Source organism: Talpa europaea, assembly GCF_964194135.1.
Source record: "Talpa europaea genome assembly, chromosome: 3".
NCBI classification, from domain to species: Eukaryota; Metazoa; Chordata; class Mammalia; order Eulipotyphla; family Talpidae; genus Talpa; species Talpa europaea.
In genome coordinates this window covers 36,761,928-36,779,579 of record NC_140069.1, presented here as the reverse complement: position 1 = coordinate 36,779,579, position 17,652 = coordinate 36,761,928, and the positions used below count along the sequence as shown (strand labels likewise).

The window sequence follows — 17,652 nt, the reverse complement described above, 5'->3', positions numbered from 1 at the left end:
TACACTGCTGAGGGGAGCAGCGGGCGGCAGGAGAGGTCTGCACGCCATGTGGGACCCTTCTCCAGTGGCCGGGGAGCAGCCGGGGATCGAACCGGTGCTGCAGTGGCTGCGGGCAGCTTCACAACCCAGCGCTCAACCGCTGCGCCACCGGGGAGGCCCTGTAGAGAGTTTTGATTAAAGGATCCAAGGTAACATAAGAGTTTAGAAAAGCAGGCTTTACTAATTCTTCTTATTTAAAAATACTTTGATATTGAAAACAGTAGCTATTTTATTTTACTTAAATTTGGCGTATATACTTTTTATTTAATCTATTCCTGATTCCAGGAATCAGTGATCACAGGATGTCATTTTATCAATGAATAGAATTCACTAACTCCCACAATGTGGAGAGCAAAAATTTGATGAAAATTATCACTAGGTAGAAAATTATCACAGGTCTCAAACGAGATAAGTACTCTAGTTAGATAGACAGGAAGAATAAAAGACTGTACCCTGAGTCAATTTCACATCAAATTGCATATTCCCAGACAGGTTGACATTTTCGGTGATATCCCTATGATAGTGAGACATAAAACTGGGATGTTGAAATTCAAGCAAAATGGTGAAACAAATCCTTCAGTTGTCATCTGGTATCTTGCAGAATAAGCAAATGATTATATTTTGTTTTTATTTCAATAGCTGCTGTGAGCTTAGCCACAATGAACATACAATGAGTAATAATATATTTATTATTTCATATATAGAGTTATATGTATATATGTATTGGTATACCTATACACACACACACACATACATAAGTATTTTTCACTGCTTGAGTCTCAATTTATTAATCTAAGTCAAATGGAAGATAATAAAGCACTGAACAATATTTATGAAGTCAAAAATATATTCATGTGTTTGAATAAAAACATCGATTTTTCTTGGAAAGTATGCTCTTGTGTATATTATATCAAATCCAAATCTTATTTTCCAATATATAAATTGAGTACTTTGTCTAGAAAAAATATATAAGAAATCTATATTTTTAAAGTATAGCCTCTGGTAGATAGGAAATTCTATATAAGTAGGATGATATTTCATTATTTATTGATCAGTGTCTACCCAAAATAAGAGTACTTTTTTTTTTTTAAATGGATGGTACTGGTAAATATAGCTTTCATGATATTCTAATGCCATTAATTTTTAAGATCAGTTTACAGTATGAGAAAGAAAATCATTTCATTATTATACTATATTCACTTTTCAATATGATGCAGTTAGCATTGGTACACTATTAGTGTTATCATCTGAGAACCCATTAGGATCAAAAGGCACATTTAGCAAATGTAAAATTAATTTTAGCTTGTAACCTTTATAAAAATAATATAAATTAGTAGATATAAAAGCCTAATGAAAACAATATCTATATGTGAAATTGAAATATGATGGTCTCATAGAGATTTAACTCAAATGGCAACAGGTAGACCCCAAACTAAATGATCAATACTCGTCCTAAAAAACAATGTGTTAATTGTCAAATGAAACTGTAGGGATCTCATAAAGATATGCAAACCAAAGATAGAATAGCTGCAGTGCGCCTGGAAGTGGCTAAGCTCCCAAGCAAATCATCCCTATTAGTTCCCATTCATGATTTAAATTGTGCTTTTTTATCTGTTCATAACATGCAGCATTTTCTTACCCTCACATTTCTAGGCATTTTAGCTTATGCTGACATAAATGCATTCCCCAAATAGAATGTTACAGCAATCTTTGCTAGACGTTTAAGCCCATTCGTGCGTTTATTTTTTAAGATGCTTTTTTTGAACCTTCTAACTGTGAGAGGTCTGGGAAGGTAGTGTTAGAATGAATGAGAACTTGTTTTCTAAAGCGACAGTGTAGACACTTGATCTACCGTTAAAAAAAAAAAAAAAATTCACAGCCTCCTACCTTGAAAACAAACATCTCACGGCGAAGAATAGCTAGAGTGTTAAAATTCCCATCACAGATGTTGGGTTTGGCTCCAGGATAGGAAGGTCTGCCAGTCGGTGGCCGGGGAGGTTTGGGCCTGTCGTTCTTCCTTGGGTCGGCCGGAGGAATGGAGCGGTGTGGGGGCACTGTCGGTAAAGGTCTCGTGGGTGGAGGAATCTTGTCAGGTGGACCTTTTGAAAATATGAGGACAGCACTTGGCTCACTTAAAATTGGACTAGTGCTGGGAAATATGCTACAGCAGACAACCACACAGCAGTAGAGGGCACAGATGAAGGGAACTAAAAGTTCTTTAGGATCATATATTTTTTGAAAAAACAAACCATTTTACCTAACAAACCATTGCCAAGTCTATCAGAAACTGTCCTTATCCTGCTAAACTCTGGGTTCAAGTAACTAGGTTTTCTTTGTTAATTTTTAATGATATTTTTTATAAGTTTGACACAGCCCTTAGTGGAAAAGCTGTTTTCAAATCTTATGGAAGTAGGTGTATATAAATAATAATGAAAATGAGTATTAGAACTGTGCATGTAAACTCTAAAGTTAATCCTAGATTTTGACAATGACTCTATGCAAATATTTCTAAAAGATAAACATAAACAAAATCTTAGTTTATTCTACCCTATGTCTGCAGCTATATTTTATAGGCTTTGCCTGACATTCACTATTTTCTTTTAATGAAAGGTTTTGACAAATTGCTAGTAGAGGGTTTCATTTGAATACTGAATCTAAAACACCTATTGATTAAAACACCACTAGTAAAATATTAATGTTAAAAAGTATTTCTAAATAGAGGTTTCTAAATCAAGCCAAAGTTTACACATGTAATTTGGTACAGATGTAAAGCATCATTTCTCAAGGGATTTATGTTTTAAAAAAAATGGGGACTGTTTGAGTTTACTATTTAGATAAGGAAAGAATATTCTTTTGCAGACCTTGAGTCTAGACTACCAATTCATGAGGTCGTGAGAAAGAGCTTTCTTTCAGTTAGCTACTGAGGAGGAATTTGTGATGACACACAGCTAGACATATGATAGCTCATTCAACATATGAACTATTTAGTTTTCAGTCTGAGACATTTCTCTTTTCTCAGTGTCCCCAAAATAAAGAGCAGCATGACAGTTGACCTTTTTGTCCCCCAAATCTATTTTAACCATGAAAGAATGCTTACCACAGAGATATTAAAATTGAAAAACTAATGAATACAAAACAAATTAGTGAACTTAAACTATGTTACTTAAAAATGGAAATGACATCTTCTGGATATGAGATATTAACATACAAATAGCACACGTTTGTTTTCATACTGTAAAATGAAAGCTTCATTTCATTAATTTAGTAAAGCATATTCTCTATATGTACATTATAAATGTCAAGTTCTTAATAATTATGTGTGAAATAAATGTCTCATAAAGGTCAATGGTTCTGTTGAAGGATTTAGGAATAAAGCAAACATATATATCAATATTCTCTCTCCTTTTTGTCTTAATTTTGCTTCTACTGAATACCATAAGTATAAAAGATTTTACTGAACTAGAAATTTATTTTAAATTAATGCTAGTAAACTTAGTAATTTGTTAACTCCCACTCCTGTATTTATTAACTTTCACTTTCAGTCAGTAATTATATGCTTTTGAGTTTATTTTTTATATTCATAACATAGATTATTTTCTCCAACTTTGAAAGTGATTTGTCTAGAAACTATCTAACATGAAATATCATATAGAGTCAATCAGTCAGTTTGTTCCAAAGTCTCAATATCTTATATATAAAAGGTTTACATTTCCCACTATTTTTGTTGATTATAATTTATTACATATTGAATATGAATTTTAAATACTAAAGTTTATCAGATCTTCATTCTAAATAAACTTAATAAGAACACTTTATCAGTATATAGATTTTTCCCATATTCTATATATTGAGATATCTGGGGTTGTTGCCAAGAAAACTTACTTGATAGAAGACTAAGAGGCCAGATCCCCCCCCTGCAATATTTATTTCTCTCATATAGTTAGAATATTTCTAAAAGAAGAAAACACAGCAGGGATTCTGGACTTTACTATAGGGTTAACCAAACACAGACAGTGGTGACATACCATATATCTTCTGGATGCCCTGCAAATCATCATTAGGTAGTTTGAAGTTGTCAGTTTCCATGTACTGGTAAAATGGAGCCATGATGGCTGTAGGGTCGTTGGAATGCTCCAATCCCAGAGCATGTCCCAGCTCATGAACTGCTACGAGAAATAAATCATTTCCTGTGCAAATAAGAGGAAAGTATGTTATCATAATTAGTATTCAAGTACAGAATTAAAAAGGAAAATTTGGTGTTACATTTACCCAAGAAAAAGAGGATGCATTTTTATTTCAACTATCAGTATGATTTTTTTCACTAGATTTCCTACTGACAAAATCCAACATACTGTTTTAAAAGTGGGCAGTTAGTGGGGAGGTAGTGGTTATCAGGTTATAGATTTTAGTAACTGAAAGGAATGAACAAAGAATTAAAGCTGAAGTACAGCAGCTGTACCAGAAATTGCTACTGCTGTTGAAATAGCCTTCTAATTATAAAGCATATGATATATAAAATCTCACTTTTATAACTTTTTTATTGAACTTAATTCTCAAAATAACTTAGTAGCGCAAATACAATTCCTACTTTTATACAAATAAGTAAATTAAGGCATAAGACTAGGTGGCTAGTCTTTCCAAGAATAGCAATCTTTGTATTTACAAAACTGTGGCTAGAATTGAGGTTATTATAACTTCAAGACTAAGGCTTTTCTTGCTTACTAGCCTAGAAGATAAGAATACAGAAATTTAAGGCTAAAGTTGTAGTCCAGCAGTCACACTGACTAGGATTCTAATCCTAGCCCTTACAATATGTGCTAACCAGTTCATAGGAAATTTGAACAAAATGTTTTTATCTTAGAGCTGCTGTTTCTCACTTAAAAAACAACAAATCTCTCTCCTGTGGTAAACTTGCACAGTGAAGTTGATTTAAGGCAATAAAGACACTTGGTTTGCTTTTTGCAATCAAGCCCCTGCTGAGGTCATCCATTCCTGGATCATCTTAACTAAACTCATGAGGAAAAGAGCCAATCCCACATATATATTTATTGATTCTAAAAAAATTAGTTGAATCATGTGAACATCAAATAGTTAAGTCTGTTATGCTTATGTGAAAAGTTTAACATGATTTGACATAAAGTATAAAGTTTTACATGATGCCTTTTTACAAATGTAAATGATTTTGATGAACTTCCTGAGTATTATTTTTAGGAAAACTCCTTTTCAGTCATTTTTATTATAATTCCCTGCAGAGGGCTATTTCTTTCAGGCAAATGCCAGGTACATAATCAACACTTTTCTTATTCTGGAGTGGTCTGTCAAAGAGTAATGGCTGAGACCAGGGGGCTGTCCCTGTATGACATTAACATACTGAAGGAAACATTCAAGACTTCACAGAGGCCAACCTGATACTTAGGAACAACTGGTTAAATAACAATGTGAAACAAATTAGAGGGGTTTAAAAAGAAAAAGAAGTTAACATTTCCAATCTCAAAGAACTTCTCTTCTCCTCTTTCATAATTACTTTAAAGTGAAAAGCAAAACATGAAAATTAATATAGCATGTATTAGATTTAATAACAAAAATTACTTTTAAAAGTTTACTAATTCTTCTCTGGGCATCTAATTCTCACAACTCTGTGAGTAAGTCACTATTATTATGTTCATTTAAAAAATGAGAAATAAAACTTGGAAGCTTTAAGTACAGTTTGTAAGGTCACATAATAAGAAAGAACTGGAATTCAAATTTCTTTCAGCCTGATTCCAGAGATCATTCTTAATTAGTATAGTAAATCATACAACTGTACGAGTATTAGTGTGCACAGATTATATAATTTAGCCATGTCAAAACAATTCCATTCATTAAATTATCCATTCATCCCATTACCTTTTATTGCATGCCTATGATGTGTTAGGCACTCTAATATAGCACTCTAATATAGCAATGATCAGAGCATACAAAAATTTCCTGCCCTCATCATTTATGTTCTAATGGGGAATACTAGTAATAAACAAGATACAGAATTTTTATATATATGATGTTACATAGTGGTAAGTGACAGGGAGAGATAAAAGAGAAAGGATGAGGTCAATGAAAAAGGAATCCAGACTATGTAATGAATTTTAGATAATAGTAATGATGTCTGGCTTTTACTCTGACTATGGTGGGGAACCACTGGAAGTTTTTGAGTAGACTTACAGTTCAACATGATCACTCTGATAATTGCTCTGGAGAATCAAGTGCAGTGGGTAAGGAAAGCAGCAAGATTCAGTCTCTGAAGTTAGAGCACCAAAATAATTTATTGCATGCTTAGGATGTGTTAGGCACTGATACAGGCTATGAAGATACAGTAATGAACAAAACATACAAAAAAATTCCCACCTCAAAACATTCATATCCCAGTAGGGGAGATATTAAAAAAAAAGAAAGAGAGAAAAGTATAGTATACAGGATGTTACGTAGTGATAAACATTGGTGATACGGACCAAAATGAGAGTAACAGGGTTATAGAAAAGCAGTACAATCCTCAACAGATGTTGAACTAAAAATTACAAAGTTTTTTAAAGGATACAAGATGTGAAAAAAGAAAAAAATTTCAAAGATAGCACATCACTTTCTGGCCCCAACAACTGAAAGAATCAGATTGCTATACACCAATAATAGTGACTTACAGAGTTGTTGTGAGAATTAGATGTCCAGAGAAGAATTAGTATATTTTTAAAAGAAATTTTTGTTATTAAATCTAATATATGCTATAGTAATTTTCATGTCTTGCTTTTCACTTGGAGAAAACCATAGGAGGAACTACGTTTTGTTGCTTTAGTGGAGTATGAGGGATAATAGGTGGGTTGCATTACCAGGAGTTCATTTTTCTGATAATAGATGCATTTTAAATATTTAATTGGAGATTCAAGCCCAGTTGGAAATATGCATATAGAATTCAGAGGCAGTTGCTGACTTAAAGTATACATTTGGGACAGGTGAGCATTGATAGGAAAAAGCTGGCCTTGGTTAAGAGAATGAATAGTTCGACAACAGTTATAGCAATAAGTGAAGAGTAGATAAGTTCTGGCAGGTGGTACAAGTACTGGTAGAACCAAGAAAGATCTTTTCTGAATATTTTGATCTGCTTAGAGAAATAGTAAGCTTCTGCAACTGAGAAAATAAAAGAGAAAAAAGGAGAATATATGAAATATTTGTACAGAGTGTAAATGGATAATGGGAATACAGAACAATTGTCAGGAGTCACGATCATGAATTTAAAGTGAGATCAGTCTCATTTTGTGGTGTGATTTCTTCATTCTTGCTGAGCTGTATGTGTGCAGATACCTAGAATTTTGGTATTCAGATGCATGGAATCAGAGAGATAAACAAAGATGCTATAGGTATATGTAAGACAGTGATTTTTGACTCTGGCATTTATGTCATATAAGGAAGGAAGGAAGAAATAATATGGGATGAAAAAGGACTATAGCAAGATAAAGTGGTAAGACCAATTTAAGATCATTTTAATTCTGACAGGTCAAATGATAAATGGTGTCATGATGTCAGTGGCAGAAAGCGGGAAAAACACAAAATTCCAGTAGTAGAAGATATGTGGAGTTGCGATTTGTAAAAGCAATACCAAAGTTATAGCCATGAGAGTGAATCTCAGAGTTAGAATGAAATATGAATCACTGGAGAGGAGATCCAATAACTGAGATGGCAGACATTGGACAAACAACATGAATTTTGAAATCAACAAGGGCAGTGTTGAAGGTAGTAGCATTGAACCAGCAGTTAAAATGATCATGAAATAAGGAGAATAACATGAGGGTTAGCAGAGGAGTATAGAGCATGAAGAGATCATGGATGGAGTAGTCTGACAAAAATCATAGCCAACAGGTGAAGTCTACATAGAGGAGGATAGGAGAATGATTTTGAATTGGCATTAAAGAGAAGTAAAGTGAGGCCAGGCACCATTTATCTGGCCCTATGGTAGAAGGAATTTGGAGAAGAAAAAACAGTCATCATTTTGGAGAAATGTGAGAGTAAGAGTATAAACAATGGAGAGAGCAAATTAAATTACAAAAAAGGATCCTAAAGAGAACATCCTCCAAATCAGTTGATTATTAAGGGGATTTGTTGATAATTCATTTGGAATTTTTCTGGAGGGAACAGTCTGACAAAGTAGAAAAGAGATGGAGATGGAGGCTGAAATAACAATTTATATAGGAACTGGAGTCTAGGGTGGGCATGGTGGGAAAGTTGTGTCCTATGTTTCCTGTTGTGATAGATATGATTGGAAGGAAGTGGTAATCAAATTTAGACTTCAGATTATAATATATAAAATCTAAGAGGTTATTTTATTGTTAGGAGTAGTTTTAAAGGAACATAACTTAAGATGCAAGGAAAATTATTGAGGGGATATACAGAAAAATGTACAGAAATAGAAGGGACTACTTGTTGTAACTGTTAAACTTTGTTTAAATATCTCTTGTTTTTTCACTACCTGCAAGATAATTTTCACATTCTTCAGCAAGGTAACCAAGATCCTTATAAGTTCTTGTCTTTCCTTTCCATAGTAATATTTAGCTCCCATTTCTTTGTGTTCCTTCTTTCTGTCACAGAAATGTATGATTGTCTGGGTAAGTTTGACACACTAGCTGTTTTTCTTCCAGAACTGCCTTAGCCTTTCAGGTGTTTTGGGTGCATACCTTGTCAGATTTGATGATAATGCCTAAACATTAACTTCTTTATGACGTCTTTCCCCCAAGGGATGCTGTTAACACCTGACATTCCCAATATATCTTCGTATATCTTCCTAAAATATACTTAGTGGCATTTTATTATTTTCCCAAAGTAACCGGATTTAACATTTTATTATTTGTGTCACTTAATATTTTATTTAATGTTATTCATACCATCGAGTATTTTCCCAATATGTTTTGAATTCTTTAGACTGCAATTGTATATCATTTATTTTAAGAGTCTCCAGTTCAAAGACATTATATGGCACATAGTGGATGATTACTCTTTGAAGGAGTAGAATGAACAGATCAGTAATTGGAGGACTAATGTGCAATTGAGTAGCAAAGAATAAAACAATTTTTACCTACATATGGTTAGAATTGTTTTCCTTTTTCTCTCCAGCTTTACTGAAGTACAATTGATAGATTAAAATTGTAGCAAAAAACATACATCCCAGTTATTTCATACATACACCACACAATTTGAAAGGATTCCCTGCATCAAGTTAATTAACACGTCCATCATCTCACATAGTACTCAACACAGTTAGTCAATTATTGTTCAATAAATGTCAGTGAATTCTTGTCTCTACAGGTAGTGAACAGAGGACATGGTTTAAGAGGAGAGTGCTATGGACTGCAGAACACATTTTATTGACACTTATAGAGAATGAACTATAATAGAAGGAGAAAGGAGTTAGAGTGGGATGATTAGAGGTGAGATAGTAGAAAATCAAAAGACAGTATAATTACAGGAAAACATAATTTTTTTCTTTAAAGATGACACTTTGAGTAAAAAACCAGGAAACATGATTATTAGGGGTCATCTAGGGAACATGTTTTAGTCACGGGTTGAGATTAAAAAAAAAAACAGAAGGAAGGAAGGAATTTCTTTTATAAAGAAATTATGAAACTATGAGAGTGTTTCCAAGTATGTAAAATAGAAGATAACCAAGGATTGTGTTGCAGGGGAGAGGAAATTAGGGAAGACGAAGAGCTAAGGAATTTTTAAAATACAGAACATCTAACACCAAGTCTAAATGAACGCTTTTGTAATTTTAAATCAGGGACACCTCTGTTAAGCTGCAAATATGATATCAATGAAACTTATTGCAACTATAAAAATATACAAGGTGTTAGAAGGATAGGTGTATGTTTAGCTTCTGAGCATGCCCAATACCCACATGTGAAAATGTGGGCACTCTGGCTGGAATGTGCTGTCTGTGGGATAAATGTCAAGGAAAATTTTCACCAGAGAACAAAAATCTATCAACAGCTGAAGAACCAGCAAAAACCAAGGCAATAGAAACCAGAGCAGACCTTAGAGTTGGTATTCAGGTTGACCAGAAACAGCCTTGTTGACAATAGGGCTCAGCAAGAAGATAGCACCAACTCAAAAATACCTTTAGACACCCTTGACCTTCTTTTGGCAAAAAAGATACACCTTCTTGGTCAGAAAGTTCCAATGTGGCTTTACATAAACCTTCTTTATCATCTTTGAAAGGAAAAACATACAACCATAATAACTTTGCTTCTATGCATTATATGTCTTTCCCTATATTAAGAAAAAAAAGTACCTTGAACTTTGTTCCTAAATAAATTGTAGAAATACATTTTCTTACATGGGCAAATAAATATTGATTTTAGTCATCTATCAAGATTTCAGACCTTGGCTTTTTAAAAGCACTTCAAATCTCCCAAAGGAGAATAAATTTTTATTTAAGTCATAATTTTTTTTTCATGTTCGGCTAGTAAGAGAAATGCAAAAAGACAAAAAAAGAAAAAGAAAAAGAAAATAATAAGAGTAAAGTCATTTCATTTCATATATATGTTCTTTCCAGATCAGTTAAGTTTTTCCTAAGCTCTATTTTCAAGGATGGAATCTCTCCTTGTCTAAGGAACAGAACAAAGCTTTAGAAGAAAATTAATAGGATCAGGATATGAACCTATGAACTACTGAGTTCCCATAGCACTTTCAATCAGAAATATTGGCCAAGAGCTCCAAGTAATTACCATTCTTCAGATGATTGGCAATAATATAATTAAACCTTACTTGTAGATTCACAATAGTGTAAAAGGGTAAGTTGTTAAATAAAGTACCACCCTGTGATTTGAATTCCACTAGGAACAAAAGTTGTTGGCACATGATGAGTTTTAGACAATTAAAATGCACCAGACCTCTTTCCTAATGATGAAAATAATAACTGCTCCTGTAACTTATCATTAATTCACATTATTTGAGGTTCTCAATTGTATTTTGCCTTGATGTTATCACCATGCAGGCAACAATGGTGAAGCCAGCCTTCTGATTTCTAATACAGAAATAGTACTTGCTCCTTTTGCAAGATTTTGAGTTTTGAGTTTATTGCTTTCAGTTGTATCTCTAATCTTCTTTCCTTTGTATACTCCAATACAATTTCAGAACACTGAACTGTATATTATAAAAGACAATGCATTAGTTATAATTTCCTGTCGTAATTATGTCTTTATATTTTATTCCAGCTCTTTCGCTCAGCCATGCATGCATTTTCATGCTGTTTCCTCTGCTGACAACATCTCCTGCATGCTAAAAATGACTATATGATATTTCATGCATAAAAATTGTTGTAAATAATTCTAACACTTATAATCTTATAAACCTATTCACCAGCACCATTGAATCGACTCTGGTTTCTTTCTTAACTCAGAGTGCCAGCTTCCTGGCATCCTATAGAGGTAATCATAACCTGAGTTTTGAATTTCTCATTCTTTTACTATATTTTGAAATTTCCATCTGATGTGTGTATAAATAGACCATAGATTATAAAGATGGTATCATTCTAAATGATCTCTTTTAAACACTTTTTTTTCTAATATGTATCTTCTTGCATACCTAAAAAGGCATGCAAATTCTTATTAATCCTTTAAACAAAACTCAAAAACAGCTCCTCTGTGAAGCCTTCCCCACTCCCCCAGGCAGATATAGTTCTTTTGTCTTTGTGTATCTTTGGCCTTTTGCATATAATTTGATTGTAACATATATAGTAACTGTCCTGACAGATTCTAATGAATACAAATATTAATATTTACCAGTAGGTTAAATAACTAGCAGAGCAAATTTAAGTAGATTTACAATTTTATATATTTCAACATTTAAAATACCTATGTTCATGTTTAGAAATAAAATTCATAAGTCATCACTGAATCTTTGATTAGCAGAACTATCTCCAGTGTTTAATATTACAGGTAGCACAGGTCTTCTAAAATCTCAGTCTCAATCCTCTCAGACTATTCATAAAGTTATTTCACCAGCTAAGAAACTAAACGGCTAGAGGAGATGCAACCTCTAATTTGGGGCATGATCTCTACCTTGAATCAGGTCATTGAGGCTCAGTATGGTAGAAGTGATGGTACGGATCTTCCAAGGTTAGTTTATAAAATACTAGGACTTTCAATTTTTTTTTCATGAAGAGTGTTTTATTTTATTTTTTAATTTTATTTTTATATTCCCCATACAATTGCAACCCCCTTATTTTGACCCCCATCCCGCCTTTCCCTGCCCCCCCCCCCATAATATGTCTCTGGTTCATAGTTGCCTGTTGATTTTGATTTTTACTTCATTATGATTAGTCTTTTTCCTGGTCCCTTATTTAGGTTTTCTAGATTCCTGCTATGAGTGAGACCATCTGGTATTTTTCTTTTTCTCTCTGGCTTATTTCACTGAGCATGATCCCTTTCAGCTCCATCCATGTTGCTGCAAATTGCATGAGTTTATCTTTTTTGATTGCTGAGTAATATTCCATTGTGTAAAATACAAGGGCTTTCATCTTGGCTCTCCCTCTCATTCATAATCTCTCTTTCTCTAACATGCACACATTTTTTTCATTCTCTCATTCTTTATACCCTGGAGAAGCCATCACCATGCTTTGCAAAAAGCCCTATGGAGAGGCCCATATGGAAAACTGAGCCTTCCTCTCAACAGTCATGTGAGTGAGCTTAAATGTAGATTCTCCAACTTCTTAAGCTAACTGGAGCCTCAGTCACAATGTCACTGCATATTGGACCACAAACATCCAGCTAAAGCTATTCGAGGAATCTAGACCTTCAGAACTGTGTGAGATAATAAATGTTTGTTATTTTACACTGCTAAGTTTGGGGTGATTTTTCACACAGCAAGAGATAATACAGAATACTTTAGTACTTAAACTCCTTTCCTGTTGGTTAGAATTACGATACAGGAATGAAAAACTAAACAACAAAAAAAGAGTAGAAAAAGAAGAGACTCCAAAGTATATGAATATTTATAAATGATCTTGAGATAAAAGGGGTTTTTTAATATTGCCCAGTTCAACTTCTCTACTAAATTGAAACCTTTGATGGGTAAGCTTAAGGATGAATGGAAGTCTGACTGAAGTTTTAGATAGACGAATAGCAGCCATTTCCCAGCCTCATAAGTTCTTTCAAATGTGTGAAACCTGATGCCTTGGTTGCACTAACCTCTGTACTTCACTGATGAGAAGGCACTCTCTTGATGGACAGCAAACCTATGCTTCCTACCAGGGTCAGAAAAGTTTGGTAGCCAGGTATGACAAAAGAACAGGAGAGAAATACTATTCATTGAGCATCTATTATGATCCAGAATTATGCCATTGGAACTTCGTGACCTACAACTTCCTTATGCTTCTTTATCAATAGAGCTTTCAAAAGGTACAGAAATGCTCAGTCAGGCAGCCAATGCCAGTCAGAGTTGAGCTCCACCTGACACCCTGGTGCCAGATGAGAGTAAGATCACAGTGATGATCCGCATGGTAGAAGCTGAGAGAAACTGACGGTAGGTAGATTTTTACACACATTTTTTTTCCTACCACTTCTACTCTTTCACCTAGCCTTCAATTCCTCAAAGGCACAGTGCCTTTTTACTATTCCACAATTTCTGTCCCCATGCCACTGGATGTAGGTTTGGCTGCTCCCCAAGGGCCTCTAGCTCTTCCTCTAGACATTTTCACCCAATTGAGTCAGACATAGTTTGTGGGGAAAAAAGTGTATTGTTGCTATTGCCCATAGTTGATTACCAAATATGGGCAAATAAAATGTATCGAAGTAACAATTACGAGTAGAATTTATATGTGTGTCAGATAAATTTTATTGAGTTTAATAGAGAATCTAATTTACTTTCATATATGCTCAAATATTTGGAGTGGTTTGTTATGTATGGTATTATTCTGATGCGGAAAGACTGGAAGAATTAAAGGTCACAAAAAGGTTTGTAAAGTGCTATAACAGTAAAGGAAGAAATATCAGATAATATTCCTATGTACTGCTTAGGGTAACAGGTACTTTACATGTACAAGTTTATCTACATCATACCATATTAATTGAGTTTAATTGTCACCATTTTATAGATAAGAAAATGGAAGAATTTCACAGATTGTGTGATTTGGCCAAAGTTACTCAGTAAGTAGCAGGAACTGATAAAACCTAGGCCAAAAGCCAAAATCTTAGTGTGCTGCAAAAATAGATTACTTTCCTCTCAACCCTAAACATCTTCTAAAGGCTCTAGACTGTGTATCCCAGGAGATAAGCACCACTCTGTCAAGTCACCTATTCAAAGAGCAGGTGTTGCTTAAGAGCTCTTTCTAAGAGTATATAACAATAGTATTCCTTTTCTCTATTGAATTAATGCCAGACTTCGTATCTTAAAATGGACATCCTCAGCATAATCCTGGCTGCTCAAAAAGTTTTAATCATTTTCATGTCTTCTGATTTTTAATTAAGTCTAAAAGCCCTGTAGCAAGGATATTTTTAAAGAAAAGGAAACAGTACTGCTACAGAAAGGAAAAAGATATTGTACATGGGCTTTCATTCTTTAAATTATATTTCAAAACAATTATTTCAAAACAATTTAAATTATATTTCAAAACAATTTTTTAGCAGTTGAGGTAGGTTTGTTGAAAATGTACAGAATTGTTTGTTTGGATTAATTATATTTTGAAGCATGCCACACTAATTAGGCACATTTAAATACCTGACACTTAAAATAAGGACAACAGATAGCCATTTAATAGTTCTTTCAAAGTCAGTAAAGGTAGTCTTAAAGATATGAAACTAACAAACATTTATAATTTTTAGTTAAATAAGCACTCAAGAACATATCAATATAATCAAAACAATGTAGGTCTATGTTAGCCAGGTAAAGAAGAAATCCTAATAAAATATTTGGATAATTAAGCCCAAGGTTTTTTTTTGTTTGTTTTATATTTTGTTTTGATTTGTTTTGTTTTTTTTTGTGGGACCCTTGCCAGTGGCCGGGGAATGAACTGGCGCTGCAGAGGCTGCAGACAGCCTCATAGCCCAGCTCAACCGTTGCGCCACCAGGGGAGGTCCACAGTTTTTTTTTTTTTTTTTTTAATTCATTTTGGCTTTAGTTTGGATACAAAGCCTGTTTTCAGTTGTTTTGTTTTTAGCAAATTAGACATACCTTCAATAAACTAAGAAAAATTTTGCTAAAAGACATCAACATCAGATGTAGCTGATCACACTATATTAACAAGGAATTCTTCCCCATTTCCTGTTGAAAATAGTTGTTACTCTAAGGACATCTTCAGTTATGTCCTATGCTATTTATCCACATGTGGATTATCTTTGTTGTACCTTTCCCCTGCACAGCTCAGTTTGATTGTCAGGATGATTCTGGAAGCCTACTTCCCTCTCTCCGCAGCTACTATAAAAGAGATCAATTTTAGCGACTTCTTACACAAAAGTAATCATACAATGAATTGAAAAAAAAAATTTAGCAACTGAGTTATTTGCTACTTTACTGTAGGCAAACAATATGTACTGTTTCATCCAAAGTTCTAAGTGTGCTTAGTATAGCAATCTTGATATTTTGTGCTATAATTTCCAGACCAGCAGCAACAATGTGACATCCAGTAAAAAAAGAAAAATAAACTACTAATTATCATTATATGCAAGGAACTTTTTATAGAATCACTGAACTATTGATAAACAATTAATCCTAACATGTAATTGATTTTTTTTACTCTGTGCCAGATAATACAAAGTGCCAGGGTCTCTAAAGATAAATTACCAAAATCCCTTGCTCTTAATTAAGGAACTGAAAATTCAGTGATTCTTTGCTGTTTAGGGCTCACAAATCTCTCAGAGAATCTGAGAAACGATGAAATTTCTCTGAAAAAAAAATGAATGCATTTGTAAAATGTTATATTTACTTCTCTGAAAACCTCTAAGACTAACCAGCTTTAAAATTATAACTCAGCTAGCTACTGACTATAAAAGTGCCTAGTATATTACTAAGCTCTCTGTGATTCACTTTCTTATTCTGTAAAGAAAGATAGGTCTTATATCTGCTTAAAGGGTTGATGGTGGGACAAATAGCATGATGTATATAAAATATTGTGAATAGTACCTAAAACATCATCAGTGCTTAAAACATGGTAGTTGAAAATAGTGACTACTACTCTTACCAGTCCTATTCCTATAGTTAATAGATTTTATAAACTTTTATATTAGAAACTAAATTCCCCAATTTACATGAGAAGAAATTGAAGCTCAGGTACATTGTCTTATTTAAGGCCAAATCTACTAAGCATGAGAAAAGGAATTTAAGTGTTGACTTTCACAAAGCTAGCATATCAACTGTTTAAGGATGGTCATGATACAGGATAAGCCAGTAATGTCTGGGAAATACATTATGATCAGTTTTGGAGAGTTTTGAATATAAAATTTAAGAGTTTGATCATTAAGCTGGAGTAATAGAGTACTATATCTCTCTGACATCAGAATTATATATTGCTTAGGCATTGAAATAACAGAAGACTGCTACAATAGTCAAAGCTATTGGTGAGGAACACCCAAAAAAGGCAATAACAATGGGAACAAAAGCCAGGAGCCCCTGAAACTGGAAAGCAAAATACTGAAGTGATGGAATGATTGATCTATATATATATGTGTGTATATATATATATATATATATATATATATGTTTGAGTTATGCTACTTCCCATAATTACAGTTGGTAAAAGATATGCATCCTCAGGATATGCAAAATGGGCCTCCCCAAGACATGACACTTTGGCATGTGAATCATTTCCAACAGAGATCAGCTGAGGCCCTGTAGGCTCATGAGAAACTTCTAAAACTTAACTACCTTAAAGAATGAAAACCGGGAGTCTTACCCAGAATTTAGGTCATTTCCAAAAAATAATCTATCTGAAAAATCTACTTATAGGGCAGGGTGAATATTTAGTTAAAGAGCATCTGATCTTGCTCATGTGTGTTACCCTCAACTTGTAATGGGCGTCTCCTTCTCTCCTTGAAGTCCCAGGCACCTATCTCTTTCCTTAGTTCAGCATATATAACCTCATTCTGCCACATTGTTTTTGGAATCTATATGTTCACACAGGTTTTTGGAACCAATATGTTCACCTATATGTTAACACAGACTATTTGCATGTACGTGATTTTTTTTCAACCTATTAATCAAATAATAATTTGATTATTTAACAAGTCAAAGAAGAGCCCATAGGGGTAAGTGGAAATTTCCTTTCCTTCCTGACTGACTATGGTCATAACCTCATAAACATCAAAATCCATGTAAAACTTACTTTTTATTTTATTATGACAACTGCTAAATTTAGAAAAGTTTAACATTTTTATTTTCATTCTCAAAGTATATTAATTATTATGGTTTAAAAAGTCCATTTTAAGACCTGGCACACATTTTCCCAGCATATCTAGGTTATAGTTTATTTATTTGGCTATATCGTTCAAGCATTTCTTTACTAACATGAGTTTATCCTACCACAGAAGTGTTTTGAGTTGTTTACTATAATACCATGATATGGTGCTGCTAATATACAAGGACTGGCTCACAACAAGGTGGATA

General features: G+C 33.7%; 1 protein-coding gene across 1 annotated transcript in view; it reads right to left on the bottom strand.

Moving 5' to 3' along the window:
• Positions 1–17,652, bottom strand: part of MMP16 (matrix metallopeptidase 16) — a gene marked incomplete at both ends in the record, with an annotated part of 239,003 nt that overhangs the window by 68,228 nt on the left and 153,123 nt on the right. The window contains 2 exons of the mRNA XM_084229849.1: positions 1,927–2,138; positions 4,065–4,226. Of these exons, the coding sequence (XP_084085975.1) occupies positions 1,927–2,138; positions 4,065–4,226 (374 nt within the window). The remainder of the gene's footprint in view (positions 1–1,926; positions 2,139–4,064; positions 4,227–17,652) is intronic.